Consider the following 22,309-nt stretch of genomic DNA (forward strand, 5'->3'; position numbering starts at 1 on the left):
ATTTTGCTCATTAGTTGATGCAGTTTCTTCATAGTGTTGATGGTTTTTACAACTTGGTATGTTTTTGCAGTCACTGGTACCAGTTTTTCCTTTCCATATTTAGTGCTTCCTTGAGGAGCTCTTTTGAGGCAGGCCTGGTGGTGACAAAATCCCTCAGCCCTTGCTTGTCTGTAAAGGAGTTTATTTCTCCTTCGCTTATGAAGCTTAGTTTGGCAGGATATGAAATTCTGGGTGAAAAATTCTTTTCTTTAAGAATTTTGAATATTGGTCCCCACTCTTTTCTGACTTACAGGGTTTCTGCAGAGAGATCTGCTGTTAGTCTGACGGGCTTTCCTTTGTAGGTAACCCAACCTTTCTTTCTGGCTGCCCTTCATATATTTTCCTTCATTTCAACCTTCGTGAGTCTGACTGTTATGTGTCTTGGGGTTGCTCTTCTTGAGGAGTATCTTTGTGGTGGTCTCTGTATTTCCTGAATTAGAATGTTGGCCCATCTTGCTAGGTTGGGGAAGTTCTTCTGGATAATATCCTGAAGAGTGTTTTCCAACTTGGTTCCATTCTCCCTGTCACTTTCAGGTAACCAATCAAACGTAGGTTTGATCTTTTCACATAGTCCCATATTTCTTAGAGGCTTTGTTTGTTCGTTTTCATTCTTTTTTCTCTAATCTTGTCTTCATGCTTTGTTTCATTAAGTTGATCTTCAATCTCTGATATCCTTTCTTCCACTTGATCAATTTGGCTATTGATACTTGTGTTTGCTTCACGAAGTTCTCGTGATGTGTTTTTCAGCTTCATCAGGTCATTTATGTTCTTCTCTAAACTGGTTATTCTAGTTAGCAATTCCTCTATCCTGTTTTCAATGTTCTTAGCTTCCTTGCATTGGGTTAGAACATGAACATGCTCCTTTAGCTCAGAGGAGTTTGTTATTACCCACCTTCTGATGCCTACTTCTGTCTATTCATCAAACTCATTCTCCATCCAGTTTTGTTCCCTTGCTGGCGAGGAGTTGTGATCCTTTGGAGGAGAAGAGGCATTCTGGTTTTTGAAATTTTCCACCTTTTTGCATAGGTTTTTCCTCATCTTCATGGATTTATCTAACTTTGGTCTTTGATGCTGGTGACCTTTGGATGGGATTTTAGTGTGGACATCCTTTTTGTTGATGTTGATGCTATTCCTTTCTGTTTGTTAGTTTTCCTTCTAACAGGCCCCCCTGCTGCAGGTCTGCTGGAGTTTGCTGCGGGTCCACTCCAGACCCTGTTTGCCGGGTTATCACCAGCAGAGGTTGTAGAACAGCAAAGATTGCTGCCTGTTTTTTCCTCTGGAAGCATTGTTCCCAGAGGGGCACCCACCAGTTGCCAGCTGGAGCTCTCCTGTATGAAGTGTCTGTCGACCCCTGCTGGGAGGTGTCTCCCAATCAGGAGGCACAGGGGTCAAGGATCCACTTGAGGAGGCAGTCTGTTCCTTAGCAGAGGTCTAGCACTGTGCTGGGAGATTCACTGCTCTCTTTAGAGCCGGCAGGAATGTTTAAATCTGCTGAAGCTGTGCCGGCAGCCTCCTGCTCTGTCCCAGGGAGGTGGGAGTTTTATCTATGTGCTCCTGACTGGGGCTGCTGCCTTTCTTTCAGAGGTGCCCTGGCTAGAGAGGAGGGATCCAGAGAGGCAGTCTGACTACAGTGGCTTTGCTGAGCTGTGGTGGGCTCCACCCAGTTCAAATTTCCTGGGGGCTTTGTTTACACTGTGAGGGCCTACTCAAGCCTCAGTAATGGTGGATGCCCCTCCCCCTACCAAGCTCAAGCATCCCAGGTTGACTTTAGACTGCTGTGCTGGCAGTTAGAATTTCAAGCCAGTGGATCTTAGCTTGCTGGTCTCTGTGGGCCTGGGATCCACTGAGCTAGACTAGACCACTTGGCTCCCTGGCTTCAGCCCCCTTTCCAGGGCAGTCAACAATTTTGTCTCGCTGGCATTCCAGGTGCCACTGGGGTATGAAAAAAAAACTCCTGCCGGGCGCGGTGGCTCAAGCCTGTAATCCCAGCACTTTGGGAGGCCGAGACGGGCGGATCACGAGGTCAGGAGATCGAGACCATCCTGACTAACACGGTGAAACCCCGTCTCTACTAAAAAATACAAAAAACTAGCCGGGCGAGGTGGCGGGCGCCTGTAGTCCCAGCTACTCGGGAGGCTGAGGCAGGAGAATGGCGGGAACCCGGGAGGCGGAGCTTGCAGTGAGCTGAGATCCGGCCACTGCACTCCAGCCTGGGTGACAGAGCGAGACTCCGTCTCAAAAAAAAAAAAAAAAAAAAAAAAAAGAAAAAAAAACTCCTGCAGCTATCGGTGTCTGCCCAAATGGCCGCCCAGTTTTGTGGTTGAAACCCAGGACCCTGGTGGCGTAGGCACCCATGGGAATCTCCTGGTCTGCGGGTTGTGAATATCATGGGAAAAGCGCAGTGTCTGGGCTGGAATACACCATCCCTCATGGCACAGTCCCTCACGGCTTTCTTTGACTAGAGGAGGTACTTCCCCTACCCCTTGCGCTTCTATGCCTTACCCAAGGAGGTGCTTTGTATCAGGCTTAGTTACTGACCAGCTGTGACCTGAACCTAAGTTTACTCATCTGATAAAAGAGATACCTACTTTATCTACCAGGTATCCACTTACTTGCTGTTCAGAATAAATGAACTTAATGAGATAAAGTGTCTCTTACAGGACTGGCACATGTTAGGAGCTCACCAAACGGTAGTGAGTGACTGGTTGTTATCATTGACAATTATAATATTTGTGATTTAGGTTGGAACTCAATTTATCCGTGGTGTGTCTGGAGGAGAAAGAAAAAGGACTAGTATAGGAATGGAGCTTATCACTGATCCTTCCATCTTGTTCTTGGACGAGCCTACAACGGGCTTAGACTCAAGCACAGCAAATGCTGTCCTTTTGCTCCTGAAAAGGTAAATGCTATGGGAACATTATCTTTAGTTAATATCTTATCACTACTATGTCCCAGATATTCTTGGTGCAGGGGGTTCAGAAATGATCAAAACAATTTCTTCCTCTTCTGTTGGAGGGAAAGTCAGTTGACAAGTGAAAAGCATTATCAAGAAAAACAAAGCAGGTAAGAGTGTAGGGAAGGATGGCTGCGATGAGGGCAGGGGCAGGGTTGGGCCTGTTTTGTGCTCTCTTTAGCTTCTTAACACCAACAGACACACACATACACATTTTGTCTATCTCTCTGCTCTATAACACTGAACATTTTGTAGTTTTCTGAGTAGACCTTTTTATTTCACATCTTTTTCATCTTATTCTTGCACCTTCAGTGCTTTTTCTTCTTAACTTTCTCCTGTTGGGCCTTTTTTACTCTGTTTATATCATCTTCAGACTGGGTTGTGAGTCTCCCATTTTGCTTACAAGGAATCCTTAGCTTCTTCTGTTTCATATTGTACTGAAATTGTTGACCTACTAGCCTGATCCTCTTTGAGGCAGAATGTCTTTGTATACATGCTAGCATACAGTAGGTTCTTAGAAAATGTTAAAATTGAAGTGACTCTTCACATAAAATATTTTGAATAGTAACAGTTTCGAACAGTGATTTTGGCCCTTCTTGTACCTGTGTATTGTTATTATAATTATTACAAATATTATTACAATTCAAGGTGAGATTTGGGTGGGGACACATATCATTCCACCCCTGGTCCCTCCCTCCCAAATCTCATGTCCTCACATTTTGAAACCAATCATGCCTTCTCAAGAGTCTCCCAAAGTCTTAATTCATTTCAGCTTTAACTCAAAAGTTCATGATCTAAAGTTTCATCTGAGACAGGGCAAGTTCTGTCCACCTATGAGCCTGTAAAATCAAAAGCAAGTTAGTAACTTCCTAGATACAATAGGAGTACAGGCATTGGGTAAATACATCTCTTCCAAATGGGAGAAATTGGCCAAAATGAAGGGGCTACAGGTCCCATGCAAGTCCGAAATACAAAGGGGCAGTCAAATCTTAAAGCTCTGAAATTATCTTCTTTGATTCCACATCTCACATCCAAGTCACACTGATGCAAGAGGTGGGCTCCCAGGGCCTTGGGAGGCTCTGGCCTTGTGGATTTTCAGGGTACAGTCCCTCGCGTGGCTGCTTTCACAGGCTGGTATTGAGTGTCTGTGGCTTTTCCAGATGCACAGTGCAAGCTGTTGGTGGATCTACCATTCTGGGGTCTTAAGCTATGATGGCCCTCTTCTCACTACTCCACTAGGCAGTGCCCCACTGGGGGCCCTGTGTAGGGGCTCCCACCCCACATTTCCCATCTGCACTGCCCTAGCAGAGGTTCTCCATGAGGGCTCCATCCCTGAAGTTGACTTCTCCCTGGACATCCAGGTATTTCCATACATCCTCTGAAATCTAGGCGAAGGGCAGGCCTAACACTACATGGAAGCCACCAAAGCTTGGGTCTTGCACCCTCTGAAACAACAGCCTGAACTCTCTGTTGGTCCCCTTTAACCATGGCTGGAACATACGGCACCAAGTCTCAAGACTGCACAAAGCAGCAAGGCCCTGGGCCTGGCCCAGGAAACCATTTTTTCCTCCTTTGCCTCTGGGCCTGTGATGGGAGGGGCTGCTGTAAAGACCTCTGACATGCCCTGGAGGCATTTTCCCCATTATCTTGGTGATTAACATTTGGCTCCTTATTACTTATGCAAATTTCTGTAGCAGGTTTGAATTTCTCCTCAGAAAGTGGATTTTTTCTTTTTTATCACATCATCAGGCTGCAAATATTCTGAGCTTTTGTGCTCTGCTTCTCTTTTAAACAAAAGTTCTAATTTCAAACCATATATTTGTGAGTGAATAAAACCGAATGCTTTTAACACACCCGAGTCACCTCTTGAATGCTTTGTTGCTTAGAAATTTCTTCTGCTAGATGCTCTAAGTCATGTCTCTCAAGTTCACAGCTCCACAAATCTCTAGGACAGGGGCAAAATGCCACCAATCTCTTTGCTAAAACATAGCAAGAGTCACCTTTATTCCAGTTCCCAACAAGTTCCTCATCTCCATCTGAGACCACCTCAACCTGGACTTGATTGTCCATATCACTATCAGCATTTTGGTCAAAGCCATTCAACAAGTCTCTAGGAGTTTCCAAATTTTCCCACATCTTCCTGTCTTCTTAGCCCTCCAAACTGTTCGAACCTCTGCCTGTTACCCAGTTCCAAAGTGGCTTCCAGATTTTTGGGTATCTTACAGCAGCATCCTACTCTACCAGTACCAATTTACTGTATTAGTCTGTTCTCATGTCTGCTAGGTATGTCTGCTAATAAAGACATACCTGACACTGGATAATTTATAAAGGAAAGAAGTTTCATGGACTCACAGTTGCACATGGCTGGGGAGACCTCACAATTATGGCAGAAGGCAAAGAAGAAGCAAAGGCATGTTGTACATGGCGGCAGGCAAGAGAGCTTGTGCAGGGGATCTCCCATTTATAAAACCATCAGATCTCGTGAAACGTTTTCAGTACCATGAGAAGAGTATAGGGGAACCGCCCCCATGATTCAGTTATCTCCACCTGGCCCTGCCCTTGATACGTGGGGGTTGTTATAATTGAAGGTGAGATTTGAGTGGGCACACAGCCAAACCTTATCAACCTGTAAGTCATAACTCCTGTGAAAAGGTAAGTTAGCACTATTTTGGCCATGGACTTAGACCAGAGATTAAATCCCAGCCTTGTCTCTTACTAACAGTGATCCCTTGGCCAGTTGCTTGATCCTTTAAGACATATTTATAAAATGAGGGTAATAATAATAATATTAGAACTGCCTCATAACAATACTGTGAAAATTGAAATGAAGTTATCTCTAAAGTATTTAGCAAAGACATAGTAAGTACTCAGTTATGTTAATTGCATTATTAGGGCAGAAGAGTGAAAACCAAGTTTTAAAGAGCCAGAAGACCTAAATGATAAGTCAGAATGAGATACATGACTGTTTTAATATGTAGTCCATGGTTAGTTCTCAAACTTGAAAATACTTGCAGATTACCTGGGTTGCTTCTTAAAAGGCGGATTCCCTAGACCTACTCCCAGAGATTCTAATTCAATGTCTGGGAAGACTGTCCTAGAATCTGCATTTTTAATAACCATTCTAGTTGATTCTAGATTGTCAATGCAACATACTTTGAAAATTCCTATTCTGTTTTAATAAAAGCTTTGAATTTAGGTTTCCTAACTATAGGTAAATAATATGAGATGAAAAGTTAGTAAGACAAAGTCAAGTTGAACTAGAATCTAAAGGCAAGAATAGAGTATGTTACCGAGAAGTACAAGTTTCAGATATTTAATGACTCATTATTGTCTCACTTTTAACCTAGGATGTCTAAGCAGGGACGAACAATCATCTTCTCCATTCATCAGCCTCGATATTCCATCTTCAAGTTGTTTGATAGCCTCACCTTATTGGCCTCAGGAAGACTTATGTTCCATGGACCTGCTCAGGAGGCCTTGGGATACTTTGAATCAGCTGGTATGGTTGACTTTTTTATGCTGTAAAACCCTTCATTAATAGAATCCTGAAGGAGAGCAAAGAGGGTGTGCAGGAGTGCTGTTTGGTCTTTGGGTAGACATACCATGAGAATCTATCACTTCAAAATATGTTTGATCCATTTGGTGCTAGTATTTTTCTTCATTGTGCACCACAGCTTGTTATTTAGGTATCCTTCTTGTCTTATTTGAATGTGCATTCATGTGTGTATGAGTATTTCTGCTGGGCCTATATTCTGCTTCCTAGTTATAGTGACCATTTCTTAAAAGCTCAGTAATTAATATGTTGACCCTTTAGCTAGTTATTCTGTCACTTGAACATTTTTAGAAAGGCCTAATATGGTTGTCTTCTTGACCATATAACAGATGAGGCCTTATAATTTTTTCCCTGTGCACATGATGTTGGTCTGCCCTGATGAGGACTCATGGAGATGCTACTTAATTGTATTTATTTTTATTTTTATTATTTTTTTTGAGATGGAATCTCGCTCTGTCATCCAGGCTGGAGTGCAGTGACGTGATCTTGGCTCACTGCAAGCTCCGCCTCCTGAGTTCACACCATTCTCCTGCCTCAGCCTCCTGAGTAGCTAGGACTACAGGCGCCTGCCACCATGCCGGGCTCATTGTTTTGTATTTTTTTAGTAGAGACGGGGTTTCACCATGTTAGCCAGGATGGTCTTGATCTCCTGACCTTGTGATCTGCCGCCTGGGCCGCCCAACGTGCTAGGATTATAGGTGTGAGCCACCGCACCCAGCAAGTTTTGTTTTTTAAAGTTTGTTTGTTTTTTTCCTTTGAGATGGGATCTCACTCTGTCACCCAGGCTGGAGTGCAGTGGCACAATCTTGACTCACTGCTTGAGCCTCCACCCCCCGGGCTCAAGCCATCCTCCCACCTCAGCCCCCCAAGCAGCTGGGACTATAGGCACATGCCACCATAGCTAGCTAATTTTTGTATTTTTTGTAGAGTCGGGGTCTTGCCATGTTGCCCAGGATGGTCTCAAACTCCTGAGCTAAAGCAATCTGCCATGGCCTCCCAAAGTGCTGGATTACAGGTGTGAGCCACTGTGCCCGGCAGACACTACTTAATTTTCTGGTAACTGTAGATTGCAACTTTAGCCCTTGAGTGGGTATTGGTCAATAGAGTGGTTAGTCCTAAACCTGACTTAGATGGACCAAAATTTCTAACAATCTTGGACTGCATGGTTCTTTTTATTTTAAATTGAAATGTGTGATTTTTAAAATTTTAGATAGAAATGTGCGAGTTTTTTTTTAATGGCTTGTGCGGCCTGCCTCATTTTAGAGATATTTGGATATGATTATAAATGATTCCCTATGATCCTAAATACAATTTTAGATATTCATTGACCATGTTTCTTAGTTTTTAAAAAAGGAGATTAACTAAGAGTCAGACTTCAGGCCACACTGAGTTCAGATGATCTCATCATCTGAAGCTGAACGGTTCAGGTGTGCTGTGCTGGCCATGTTCTATCAAGAATACTGCTCAGGAGTTTTGTTCTCTATTTGGAATTATAGCAGCACAGCAGTTGATTTGGATTTCGGAATTAATTAATTAATTAATTTACTTTTGAGACAAGGTCTCACTCTGTTGCCCAGGCTGGAGTGCAGTGGTGCTTTCTGAGCTCACGGCAACCTCTGCCTCCCAGGTTCAAGCAATTCTTGTGCCTCAGCCTCCCTAGTAGCTGAGATTATAGTCATAAGCCAACACACCTGGCTAATTTTTGTGTTTTTAGTATAAATGGGGTTTTGCCATGTTGGCTAGGTTGATCTCAAACTCCTGGGCTCAAGTGATTTGCCGGTCTCGGCCTCCCAAAGTGCTGGGATTGCAGATGTGAGCCACTGCACCCGGCCCTGGACCTCTGAATTTAGTATGTGGGGAGGCAGTCATTGCTGATGTGGGTTCCATCACTCTGGCATTCCCTAGGTGAACTAAGAGAGCAGAACACACTTGGGCTTTTGGTATTTTTTTCTTGGGTCTATGTTTAGATTTTTGAGGAAGTACTGTTAAGCACCAGAGCATACCAATAGCTATTTCAGGTCTCATGAATTACGATAGGTAAGGACCAAGCACTAATGCAAAATGCCCTGCAAATCCAAGGTTGGCTTGGAGTGTTTCCTTTTCCTTTTTCTTTTTTTTCTTTTCTTTTCTTTTCCTTTCCTTTTCTTTTCTTTTGTTTTTCGGCCCGGAGACAAAGAATTGCTGAAATATCGTGTGATAAGCTGGGCACAGTGGCTCATGCTTGTAATACCAGCACTTGCCAGTGGATCACTTGAGGCCAGGAGTTAGAGACCAGCCTCGAACTGGTCGAACATGGCGAAATCCTGTCTCTACTGAAAATACAAAAATTAGTTGGACGTGGTCATGCACGCTTCTAATCCCAGCTACTTGGGAGGCTGAGGCAGGAGAATCACTTGAAGTCGGGAGGCAGAGGTTTCAGTGAACAAAGATCCCCCACCACATTCCAGCCTGGGTGACAGAGGGAGACTCTGTCTCAAAAAAAAAAAAAAACAAAAAACCCAAATATGTATATAGTGTGATTGAATATATAAAAAGAAAGGGTAAAATTAGTGTGGGAAGAAGAGAGAAAGAAAGTTAGGGAGAAGTCGTTAGATTCTGTCTTCTCTAGCCTCACCTCCCTTGCCCTCCGAAAGTGACTTCTCTTTATTTTCCAAGACCATCAAGTTTGTGTTTTTGGGCTGCCTTCTTTCATAGGTTATCACTGTGAGGCCTATAATAACCCTGCAGACTTCTTTTTGGACATCATTAATGGAGATTCCACTGCCGTGGCATTAAACAGAGAAGAAGACTTTAAAGGTATATGAATCTGTTACAGTCCCAGATTTTTGCCTAATTGAATTGGCTGAAGTTGAACAACGTGGTGGCTAATTAAAATGTGACTTTGTGAATTTCCGTTAATGCAGTCTTCTGATATCAGTCAACACAAACATTTTGTTGTCTGTGAGTGCTGTTGGTGTTTTTGATTTAATTTATAAATGAGAATTTATATGGTGTTGTCAGTTCCAAGAGGAGTTAACATTTTTTAAAATGCTCACTGTTTATAAAGTGTTTTTAAAATAAGAAACTTGGCAATGTATGCATTTGCATATAGTAGGAAGCAACAACCAGATTTTTTTTCTTTTTTGAGACGGAATCTAGCCCTTGTCACTGAGGCTGGAGTGCAATGGTGCTATCTCGGCTTACTGCACCCTCTGCCTCCTGGGTTCAAGCCATTCTCCTGCCTCACCTTCCCGAGCAACTAGAATTACAGGCCTGTGCCACCACACCCAGCTAATTTTTGTATACTTAGTAGACATGGAGTTTCACCATGTTGGCCAGGCTGGTTTCGAACTCCTGACCTCAAGTGATCCTCCCACCTTGGCCTCCCAAAGTGTTGGGATTACAGGCATGAGCCATCGCCCCCGGCCACGACCGGAGTTTTATATTAAGAATTAGAACTCTGGCCGGGCGCGGTGGCTCAACCCTGTAATCCCAGCACTTTGGGAGGCCGAGGTGGGTGGATCACGAGGTCAGGAGATCGAGACCATCCTGGCTAACATGGTGAAACCCCGTCTCTTCTAAAAATACAAAAAACTAGCTGGGCGAGGTGGCGGGCGCCTGTAGTCCCAGCTACTCGGAGGCTGAGGCAGGAGAATGGCGTAAACCCGGGAGGCGGAGCTTGCAGTGAGCCGAGATCGCGCCACTGCACTCCAGCCTGGGCGACAGAACGAGACTCCGTCTCAAAAAAAAAAAAAAAAAAGAATTAGAACTCTATGGTAAAAAGTCTATTTTAAAAGAATTAAGGTCAAATAGGAAAACATCAGTGGGTTTGCTGTATTCAAAAGACTATAGCAGGAGACAGCGTAGTTCTCTGTACTTTTCTTTTTCTTTTTCTCTTTTTAAATATATATTTTAATTTATTACTTACTTTATTTATTTTTATAGAGACAGGGTCTCGTTTCATTGCTCAGGCTGATGTTGAATTCCTGGCTTCGCATGATCCTCCTGCCTCTGCCTTGCAAAATACTGGGATTACAGGAGTGAGCCACTGTGCCTGACCTGTTATACTTTTCTAATGACAGAGCTCATAATTTTTTATTTCTAGTTTTTCTTTTTTTGAAATGGAGTCTTGCTGTCTCACACAGGCTGGAGTGCAGTGGTGTGATCTCAGCTCACTGCAACCTCCACCTCCTGGGTTCAAGCGATTCTCTTGCTTCAGCCACCTGAGTAGCTGGGATTACAGGTGTGCACCACCACACCAGGCTAATTTTTTTTGTATTTTTAGTAGAGATGGGGTTTCCCCATATTGGTTAGGCTGGTCTCGAACTCCTGACCTTGTAATCCACCTGCCTCAGCCTCCCAAAGTGCTGAGATTACAGGCATGAGCCACCGTGACTGGCCTATTTTTTCTTTCTAAAGCTTTAGAATGAAGGTGTTAGGGAAGAATCCAAGAAAGGGGTCACAGAAAAAATGGGCTAAATTTGTTGTTATTTTGTTCATGTTTCCTTTTTATCCACTGATTGCAAAGCCACGGAGATCATAGAGCCTTCCAAGCGGGATAAGCCACTCATAGAAAAATTAGCCGAGATTTATGTCGACTCCTCCTTCTACAAAGAGACAAAAGCTGAATTACATCAACTTTCCAGGGGTGAGAAGAAGAAGAAGATCACAGTCTTCAAGGAGATCAGCTACACCACCTCCTTCTGTCATCAACTCAGATGGGTTTCCAAGCGTTCATTCAAAAACTTGCTGGGTAATCCCCAGGCCTCTATAGCTCAGGTAACCAGCAGATTCTTCTGAAATACTCAAATGGGAACAATGTGGTTCTGTTATCATCTGCTTCAGGATATGTTTATCTTCTACCCACCCTTCCAGTTATTTGTTATCTTCACTCCACCTGGGATATAGAACTAGTCAGCAGAACAAATAAAGGACAATTAAGTTTTACGTTTGGAAAGCTTCTCTTTTTTTGAGACAGAGTCTTACTCTGTTGCCCAGGCTGGAGTGCAGTGGCATGAACTCAGCTCACTGCAGCCCTGACCTCCCTGGGCTCAAGTGATCCTCACACCTCAGCCTCCTGAACAGCTGGGACTACAGGCACATCACACCACATCCAGCTAATTTTTGTGTTTTGTGTAGAGACGGGGTTTCACTGTGTTGCCTAGGCTGGTCTTGAACTCGTGGGTTCAAGTGATTCTTCTGTCTCAGTCTCCTACAATTCTAGGATTACAGGTGTGAGCCACCATATCTGGCCAGCTTCTTTTTTCTAGTGGTTTCTTAGACTACCCTAACTCAGAATTTTTGTGATTTAGACAAGCTGTAATGAATAATCTCAGGAGAAAAATGGTGTTTTTTGGGAAACTGTGAAAGAAACGTCAGCCATGTTTGGAGTTTTCTGGTAGCTGTTCACTTTCGTTCACTGGTTCATTCAACATGTTCTTGTAGGGCCTGTGCTGTGCTTTAGGGATGTGAATTCAGTAGTGAACAAAATGGGCAAAAATAAAACTCTGCTCATGGAGCTAATTTTCTGAGGAAGGCAGGTGTGATAAATAATAAATAAATTAAATAGATAGCATGTTAGATGGTAGAAGGAACTATGGGGAAGTTTAAGCAGAGAAGGGGTGGAGAGAGGGGAGGAAGAGAGAGAAGTAGGGAGAAGGCGGCTGATTTGCAGTTGGAATCAGGTGATCAGGGAAACCTTCACCTACTGTCACTGAATACACCTGAAGGGAGTATGTGCTGGCCACTCCAAGGGAAGAGCCTGTGTGCAAAGTGCTGTTGCTTATCATTGACCTTCCTTAGACAGTTTACAGGTGATACAAACATAGTAAGCAAATTTGAGTTCATAGAACAAGGCTATTCGTTGTTAGATTAACTTTCTGTTAATCAAAATGAGATAATGTTTCTTTATTCTTTGGTTGGCTCTGTGATAGTTGGTGATTATTACTTCTTATGGTTTTTGTTATTCTTTTCTTTAAACATTTTTTTTTTTTTTTTTTTTTTTTTTAGAGACTGAGTCTCACTCTGTCACTCATACTGGAGTGCAGTGGTACAATCGTAGCTCACTGCAACCCCAAACTCTTGGCTCAAGCGATCCTCACACTTCAGCCTCCTGAGTAGCTGGGACTACAGGTGTACATAACACCTGGCTGATGTTTTGATTTTTTGTAGAAACGGGGTCTCACTATATTGTCCTGGTCTGGATCTCCTGGGCTCAAGTGATCCTCCTGCCTTGGCCTCCCAAAGTGCTGGGATCACAGGTGTGAGCCACCATGCCTGGCCTTTTCTGTTATTCTTAACCCCTCTGTCACCCAAAACATAAGTACTCCCAATTCATTGGTCCATTCTTCAAAGAAGTCAATTTAGCTGGTTAATTTGGGGCTGTTATTTTTATGAACAATATTGAGTTTCTGTTAAGTACTAAAAGATGGCACGTTGTTGGCTGTAGTAAAATATTACTGACGTTTAAACTTGTGCATCATAATTTCCATACCTAAGTATATATATAAATATATCTAAGAGCTTGTATCCCTAGTTGAGTGATACTGCTAATTATGTGTGTGTGTATATATATATTATATGTGTGTGTATATATATTATGTGTGTATATACATATTATATGTGTATATATGTATAGCCACATATATGTATGTATAGCCATACTGCTAATTAAGTGTATATATAAATATATCTAAGAGCTTGTATCCCTAGTTGAGCCATACTGCTAATTGCTCCAAATGTTTTTAGTACTTATAATTTGGTGTTTCTGTCAGAACATTGGGACTTTTACATACTATCAATTGAGGGTAAAATTTTATTCTTTGAGCATAGATTTGATATCATTTGGAAATCAGTCTGGTAGAATCAACCTGGGTTACTTATTGTCAACAGTGAAATGATGTAATGAATTGCTCTTTTGGTGTGATGTATGCATTAGATTTTTCTTACTTGAAAAATAACTTGAACTATCTTGCTTCAAAACATGGTTTATAAATGTCTTGTCCAAATCACCTATGTGGTAATTCTGGAGAGGGCATAATTGGAACATAGCTGTTTTTCACACACTGAGATTCTGCATGTTTTGATACTGGGCTTCCTTCCAATGCTAACACCTGGCCTAGTGCCTCCAGGTTTAGCTTCCCTGCCTCATCAGTGGACTCACTTTCACAAAAGGAATTCCAGCCACGTTCAGAGTAGTGGCAGTCTCTTAGATTAAGAATAGAACCTTGGATCTCCCTAAGCATCTGCTTAGCAGGACAAGTTTTGTTTAGATTTGTGAAAAACTGGAATATTATCTTAGGGCAGGAGTAGGCAATTTTTTTTTTTTTTTTGTAAAGGACCAGGTAGTAAATATTTTAGGATTTGCAGACCAAGTGGTCTTTGTCTCTTTGTCTCAGGTAGTCAGCTCTGCCGTTTTAGTGTGAAAGCAGCCATAGCTAATAACATAAATAAACAAATATGGCAGTATTCCGATAATAAATGAAAGGCTGGCTAGGTGCAGTGGTTCATGCCTGTAATCCCAGCACTTTGGAAGACCAAGGCAGAAGGATGCTTGAGGCCAAGAGTGTGAGAACAGCCTGGGCAATAAAACAAGACCCTATCTTTTTTTTTTTTTTTTTTTTTTTTGAGAGAGAGTCATGCTCTGTTGCCCAGGCTGGAGTGCAGTGGTGTGGTGTCGGCTCACTGTAACCTCCGCCTCCTGGGTTCAAGCAATTGCTCCAAATGTTTTTAGTACTTGTAATTTGGTGTTTCTGTCAGAACATTGGGACTTTTACATACTATCAATTGAGGGTAATTGCCTCAGCCTTCCAAGTAGCTGGGACTACAAGCACCTGCCACCATGCCAAGCTAATTTTTTTATTTTTAGTAGAGACAGTATTACACTATGTTGGCCAGGCTGGCTTCAAACTCCTGACCTCAGGTGAGTCCACCCACTTCAGCCTCCCACAGTGCTGGGATTACAGGTATGAGTCACCGCGTCCAGCCAAGACCTCTTTAAAAAAAAAAAAGGTAACTTTCATTTTATTCCAATAAAACATTATACATGGGCACTGAAATTTGAATTTCATATAAATTTTATATTGTGAGAAATATTATTCTTTTTGACTTTTTATTCAACGATTAGTAAAATGAGCTAGGTGTGGTGGTGCATGTCTGTAGACCTAGCTACTCAAAAGGCTGAGGTGGAAGGATTGCTTGAGACCAGAAGTTTTGAGGCTTCAGTGAGCTATGTCAGTGAGCTATGATTACACCACTGCACTCCAGCCTGAGTGACAGAGTGAGACCTTGTCTCTAAAAAATAATAAAAAATAAAGTAAAAAACCATTCTTAGCTCATGGGTGAACAAAGATAGGTGGCTGGCCCTATTTGATCTGTGGGCTATAGCTTAATGATTCCTGATTTAAGGTTTATAATTTTGTATGTCTTAATTCTGAGTTCTTGAAAATTGAGTTGTTAAAATGTTTTATGATTCTCTGCTGATAAATCTTGTATCTGTTGCTTTACAGCTGCACTTTGGCTTGAACTAGTTATTTCTTTACGTGATTCAAATTTGGCCTCTGATAATGCAGCTACCAAAGGTTGTATTTGGAAAATCTTAGAATGAATGCATTATCTGTATGAGAAGATTTCATGTTCATTTAAGGTGCCAAGTGTTTCCTGAACAGCTGAACTTGGAAGCAGATGGGGTCTGTGCACTCCATTGTGCATTGTTTAGTTTGCGTGTTTGTTTTCCTTTCTTTAATGCCAGAAAGAATAACACAGACACACCTTATAAAAGCATGCCAAGGTTACAGGATTGATTATTTTGTCAATATGTTTGAAAGCTGACTTTGAAAACATTTTTAGAACTTTGAAACTTTTAGGAAACATCTTAATCATAACACTTAGTGTTAGTATAAGATAACAAGTTTGAATGAAAACTTGACAAAGCATGTGGAATGTTTAGTTTGAAAAGTCTGGGTTGGGCATGGTGGCTCATGCATGTAATCCCAGTGCTTTGGGAGGCCAAGGTGGGCGGATCATGAGGTCAGGAGTTTGAGACCAGCCTGGCCAACATAGTGAAACCCCATTTCTACTAAACGTACAAAAAATTAGCCGGGCTTGGTGGCTGGCACATGTAATCCCAGTTGCTGGGGAGGCTGAGGCAGGAGATTCTCTTGAACCCTGGAAGTGGAGGTTGCAGTGAGCCAAGATTGTGCCACTGCACTCCAGCCAGGGCAACAGTGCAAGACTCCATCTCAAAAAAAAAAAAAAAAAAAAATCCTGAATTGAATGTTCTTAAAAGTTTTACTGTGTGAAAATATAGACTCTTGTATGCACATGCATGCATGCATGTGGATACAGTCATCTGCATTTATTTTGGAAGCTTGGTCTGTTGAAGTACATTCTGAGGGTAATGAAAATATGCCAGCATAATAGATTTCCCCCCAAAATTTCTAAGTGAATTTTAAAAGACATCTCATAAGTAGAAATATTGAAATAATGTTCTTTCCGTACTAGATTCTTCACAAACTAGTTATCACAGATCATGGTACTGTTTTTGCAGTTTGGTGTGCTTCATGCCAAAAGTGTCCTTGATCAGTTACTTTAAATCTTGATACCACTAGACTGTTGGAGTATTGAGATTTCGTTTTTTTAACTTTGATGATTCCAAGACATGGTAGGATATTTTGTCTTCTTTAGATTACCACTCCTTTCTTAAAATTTTTATTTATTTATCAATTTATTTTTTGAGACAGTCTCACTCTGTCACCCAGGCTGGAGTGCAGTGGTACGATCTCGGCTCACTGCAACCTCCACCTCTAGGGTTCAAGTGATTCTTGTGCCTCAGCCTCCTGAGTAGCTGGGACTACAGGCGTACACCACCATGCCTGGGTAATTTTTGTGTGTGTGTTTTTTTTAGTAGAGACAGAGTCTCACCATGTTGCCCAGGCTGATCTCAAGCTCCTGAGCTCAGGCAATCTGCCCCGTCGGCCTCCCAAAGTGCTGGGATTACAGGCATGAGCCACCATGCCCAGCCCATTTCTTGTTTTTTAATATTTAACTCATGAGTAAATATAAGTAGGATTTTCTCAAATAAATTATTTGATAACATAACCCTTAACCCTTTGCTTATTGAAGTGTCCTTAAGAGATGCTTTGTCCTAGAAACAAGAGTGATGTTTGTCCAATCTCCTTAGGAGCTATAGAAATCTACTGAGTGGTGAAGAATGGTGAGAACGGCAAAGAATTGGCAGCTTAGGTCTGCAGCATTGGCTATAGGCCTCACTGGCTGAAGCGATGAGGAAGCAGTGACAGGAGATGGGTAGTGGAAGCATGCAGAGTGTGTACAGAGAAAGCTGGCCGAATGCTTTGGTGACAGTGACAATGCACTTTTCCAGTGCAGGCATGGACTCCCTAGAGGTTGGATAGGCGGGCTCCATCTCACCCCTCTTTCCTCACTGTGCAAAATTCCATTGTTAGAATTTTTTTAATGTGTGCTTCAAAATTTTTATTTATTTTTAATGTTAAGAATAAAGATATCCTGTTTTCACTTTAACCTCTTGAAGTATAAAATGACTCATGTTCGTTGGCACAAAGGTTGAGAGTTCAGTTCAGGGTCAAAACTCTTAGGCACCTGGACTTTGCTTTGCTAAGTCTTGCATTGCTCTGCTAGCCTGTGTGGTGTTCACAAGCTCAGTAACCTGAAGCAGACCCTGAACTGACTGCCGGGTGGTACAATGGGAGGAAGCCCAGCTCTTCCAGTAGTGTGCTTTGTGTCCTACCAGTCTCCCCAAACCACAGATAACTTAATTTTTAACTTAGGAAGCAGTCTAAATAATGTATGCGGTTTTATTTTCTCCCAGGGACATTGGTCAAGTCATTGAGTGTTTATCTTAATGGCGAGATCTGATTATGTAACCATATATATTATACTAATAAATTGTGTGTGTAAGTTTTTATCTCTAATTGAAACTTTCCTTTTTTTTTTTGCATTTTTTTTTGAAAAGATCGTTGTCACAGTCATACTGGGACTGGTTATAGGTGCCATTTACTTTGGGCTAAAAAATGATTCTACTGGAATCCAGAACAGGTAAGTAAATGTTTGGATCTTGATTTTAAGAAAGTGCTGTTACTTTTTTCAATCTTATGAAAATCCATTAAGAATTTGATTTTAAGACAAGTATAGTGTAAATGTCATTCTTTTATTGAGGGTAGGATGAGTCAGTTTATTTTTGAGACAGAGTCATGCTCTGTTGCCCAGGCTAGAGTGCAGTGGCGCAATCTCAGCCCACTGCAATCTCCACCTCCTGGGTTCAAGCAATTCTCCTGCCTCGGCCTCCTGAGTAGCTGGGACTACAGGCACCCACCGCCATGCCCAGCTAATTTTTGTATTTTTAGTAGAGACAGGGTCGCACCATGTTGGCCAGGCTGGCTTTGAACTCCTGACCTCAGGTGGGTCCGCCCACCTTGAGCTCCCAAAGTGCTGGAATTACAGGCATGAGCCACTCCACCTGGCCCAATTATTTTTATATATACCATTCAGTGGCATTAAGTACATTTACATTGTTGTGCAACTATCACCACCATCGAGCTCTAGAATTCTTTTCATCTTCTCAAATGGAATATCTGTACCCATTAAGCAATAACTTCCTATCTCACATCTGCCTCTCCTAACCCCTGGCAGTCATCATTCTACTTTCTGTCTCTGAACCTGACTACTCTAAGACCCTCATATAAGTGGAATCATACAGTGGATATTCATTGGTAACTGGCTTATTTCCTTTAGCATATTGTCTTTATGGCTCATTCATGTGGCATGTGTCAGATTTCTTTCCTTTGTAAGGTTGAATAATATTCCATTGTATGTGCATACGACATTTTGTTTTTCCATTCATCTATTGATGGACACTTGGGTTGCTTTCACCTTTTGGCTGTTGTAAACAGTGCTCCCTAGGTGCACAGAGATCTCTTTCAGCCAGGTGTGATGGCATGTGTCTGTAGTCCCAGCTACTTGGGAGACTGAGGTGGGAGGATTGCTTGAGCCCAGGAGTTCTAGGCTGCAGTGAGCTATGAGCTATGGTTGCACCACTGCAGTTCAGCCTGGGGTGACAGAGTTCGACCCTGTCTCTTAAAAAAACAAAGAACCCCCCCCCCAAAAAACTATTTTAGTTCCTGCTTTCAGTTATTCAGATATATACCCAGAATTAGAATTTCTGGGTCATGTAATCATTCTGTTAATTTTTCTGAGGAACTACTGTACTGTCTTCCACAGTGGCCGTACCATTTTACATTCTTACCAGCAGTGCACAAGGGTTCCAGTCTCTCCATGTCCTTACCAACACTTTTCTTTTTCTCCCTTTTAAACAGTGGAGACCCACTGGATCTTCGGAGAAATGTCTATTCAAGTCCTTTGCCCATTTTAAAATGGAATTGTTTGTTTTTTTGTTGTCGAGTTGTAGGAGTGCTTTATATTTTTGAGGAGATATTAATCCCTTATCAGATACATGATTTGCAGATATTTTTCCCCACTCCCTGGGTTGTCTTTTCAGTGTTGACAGTGTCCTTCGATGCATAAACATTTTTAATTTTGATGTAGTCCAGTTGATCTGTTTCTTCTTTTGTTGCCTGTGAACTAATATCTGTCACTTTTTTAATATATGTGTTTGACTTAGGGGTATGGTGGGGGTGGGACTCAGCTTTTCCTGTTATATGGTTATCACTTTTGTTAGTGTTGTGATCCTTACCTAGTTTCAGTCACAATGGGCCCTTTAAAACCTCATTTTATGAGGAGACTTTTTATTGATATGTTGTGTTCTGACCGTAAGCACTCAGGAATTTCACAGCCCTCAGAGTTCTGGTTATTTCATGTATGGAGAACACTTGTGGCAGATACTGTGCTCCGTAGTGCTTGCTTTCCATAGTCTCAGGTTACCACTCTGTGATTTAGAGGAGGTGGATGGTAGCATCCCCATTTTACTATTTTGATGTCTGGAAAAGGCTGATTGTTTTTTAAAGAATAAGCATAAAAGTTGATTCATCACTCAAGTAAAATAAATTCTTTTGTATGGAATCAGATAGTGTCACTCTACAACGAGACTATTATTAAACAGCAGTTTACCAGAGTGATGTCATTGTTCATGCTTTTCCTTTCTCTGAGGCCTGAGGTATCTGGATTATTTCCAGACTTGCTAGTAGTTGATGGTTTGTGTCCCATGTAGATGCCATTTCTTAACCCAGCACAGAATATATCACAGGATCTTAAAGGCTGTGGGCCTTTTATACTGTGCAGGAGGAAGCATTTGGAAAGGACATGGAGTACATGGAGTAACCTGGTCCTCAACTGGAACTTTAAAGAGGACTGAAAATCTGGCCATTAAAGCTCTTGGTAGAAAAATCCAGAGAAATAAAGAAGAACTTCAGGTGTTTCTTCAGATGCTTTCTGGAGAAATAAGGCATTCATCTTATTTTAATTTGTTTGTTTTTGAAACAGAATCTCACAATATTGCCCAGGCTGGTGTGCGGTAGTGCAGTCATAGCTCACTGCAGCTTTGAACTCCTGGGCTCATAATTTGTATTTTTGACTTAAGCTTGCTATCTTTTTTTTCCCAAAGCTCTAGGGTACATGTGCAGGATGTGCAGGTTTGTTACATAGCTAAATGTGTGCCATGGTGGTTTGCTACACCTATCGATCCATCACCTTGGTGTTAAGCCCAGTATGCATTAGCTATTTTTCCTGATGTTCTTCCTCCCACTGCCTCCCATTGACCCCACTATCGTTTTTTAAATAAGCGTTTGGACTACATTAAAGTGGCCTGTGTGTATGATTTAATCCCTCCTGGGATGATTAATGATTTATTGATTAGGAAAAAATGTTTCAGCATCATCTCTGGGAACAGGTTCTCAAAGTTTTGTTCAGGGGTGAATATTAGTACTTCATAATTTAAAACTGCTTGGAGGCCAGTGGTTTAGTTCTCTTCTTTGGGGATGAATTCTTTGAGAGAGGAAAGCACTCTCTGCTCTTTCTCTAACCTGTGTAACTGAGAAACTGGGTTTTAATCATAGGTAGAGTGTGAGCATCTTTGAATTAATAGCTACCTCTGGAATAACTGCTTTACAGAGTTGTGGTGATAGCTAAACAAATCAGTGTATATTAAGGGAAAAGGTATACTTTAAAAATAGTATTTGGATCCAGTCATCTCACTTCTAGATATTTACCCCAAAGATGTGAAAGCAGTTTGTCGAAGAAATTTCTGCACCCTCATATTTATTGCAGCACTGTTCACAATAGCCAACATATGGAATCAGCCTAAAGGTCTGATGTGATACAGAAAATGTGGTATATATACACAAGGGAAAACAAAAGAAATTTTGTCATTTGCAATAACATGGATGGAACTGGAGAATATTAAGCCAAGTGAAATTAGCCAAACACAGAAAGCTAAGCACAGAAATGTCACATAATCTCATTTAACATGGAATCTGAAACAATGGAACTGAAAGAGACAGTAGAATGGTGGTTACTAGAGGCTGGAGGGGTGTGGGGAATGGAGAGATGATGGTCAAAAGGTGCAAGACCTCAGTTACACAGGAGGAATAAGGATTTTTCTTTGGAGATACATTGCACAATGTGGTGAACACAGTAAATAATAACATAAATTTCAGAATAGCTAAATTTTAAGATACTTTTACCACAAAAAATAAATGTTTGAGGCAATGGATGTGATAATTAGCTTGATTTAATTATTTCACACTTATGATTCATGAATCATAATCACTTGGTACCCCACAAATATATACAACCATAATATGCCAATTTATAATTTAAAAATCAAAATAAAAAATATTCAGACCAATAAGTAGATATAACAGATATGGATTACTACCTTGAAAGAATTAGAATGAATTTTCTTCCTTAATAAGAAAAAGCTGGCCGGGCGCGGTGGCTCAAGCCTGTAATCCCAGCACTTTGGGAGGCCGAGATGGGCGGATCACGAGGTCAGGAGATCGAGAACATCCTGGCTAACAGGGTGAAACCCCGTCTCTATTAAGAAATACAAAAAACTAGCCGGGCGAGGTGGTGGGCGCCTGTAGTCCCAGCTACTCGGGAGGCTGAGGCCGGAGAATGGCGTGAACCCGGGAGGCGGAGCTTGCAGTGAGCTGAGATCCGGCCACTGCACTCCAGCCTGGGCGACAGAGCGAGACTCCGTCTCAAAAAAAAAAAAAAAAAAAAAAAGAAAAAGCTGTGTTTAAAATAAATTTTCTTAGGATTTTGAAGGAATGTTTCCATTGTCTACTTTTTCAGAATCATTATGAACATTACTGTACTGATAGATACAAGACAACAAATTGAATTGAATCTTTGCTATGTTCCATGTTCTGAAATTAGCTTTTTACTTGATATTAGGTTTATTTGTGTGCAGAAAGTGAGATTACTGCATGTCTACCAGGCCTGGCTATTTTTCATTCATTTTAATTATATGTAAATACTTTTAAAACTGTTCTGTCTGGGCACCATGGCTTACGCTTGTAACTGCAGTGCTTTGGGAGGCCAAGGTGGGAGGATTGCTTGAGGCCAGGAGTTCAACTCAGTTGCAGTGAGTTTATGATCATGCCACTATACTCTAGCCTGGGTGACTGAGGGCAACTCTGTCTCTAAAAATAAAATAAAACAAAAAAGACCCTAGCCTGTTCCCTTAGATCTTTGTTCTTTAGGTATCTATGGACTCTTTTTTTTTTCTTTCAGTGTAATTGTGTTATTCACTTGGGTTTGCATTTTTAAAAATGTTCTCTTCCTTTTACGCC

The 22,309-nt window shown here is 41.6% G+C and overlaps 1 protein-coding gene across 3 annotated transcripts in view; it reads left to right on the forward strand.

Annotated features, from left to right (window-relative positions):
- The window catches only part of ABCG2 (ATP binding cassette subfamily G member 2 (Junior blood group)), a 62,492-nt gene that overhangs the window by 27,367 nt on the left and 12,816 nt on the right, over nucleotides 1-22,309 (forward strand). For all 3 annotated transcript variants that reach the window (XM_025386005.1, XM_025386004.1, XM_025386006.1), the window contains 5 exons: nucleotides 2,781-2,938; nucleotides 6,340-6,491; nucleotides 9,240-9,341; nucleotides 11,053-11,303; nucleotides 17,515-17,597. In XM_025386005.1, coding sequence (XP_025241790.1) covers nucleotides 2,781-2,938; nucleotides 6,340-6,491; nucleotides 9,240-9,341; nucleotides 11,053-11,303; nucleotides 17,515-17,597 — 746 coding nt within the window. The remainder of the gene's footprint in view (nucleotides 1-2,780; nucleotides 2,939-6,339; nucleotides 6,492-9,239; nucleotides 9,342-11,052; nucleotides 11,304-17,514; nucleotides 17,598-22,309) is intronic.

The sequence above is a fragment of the Theropithecus gelada genome, chromosome 5 (genome assembly GCF_003255815.1).
Source record: "Theropithecus gelada isolate Dixy chromosome 5, Tgel_1.0, whole genome shotgun sequence".
Classification (NCBI taxonomy): Eukaryota; Metazoa; Chordata; class Mammalia; order Primates; family Cercopithecidae; genus Theropithecus; species Theropithecus gelada.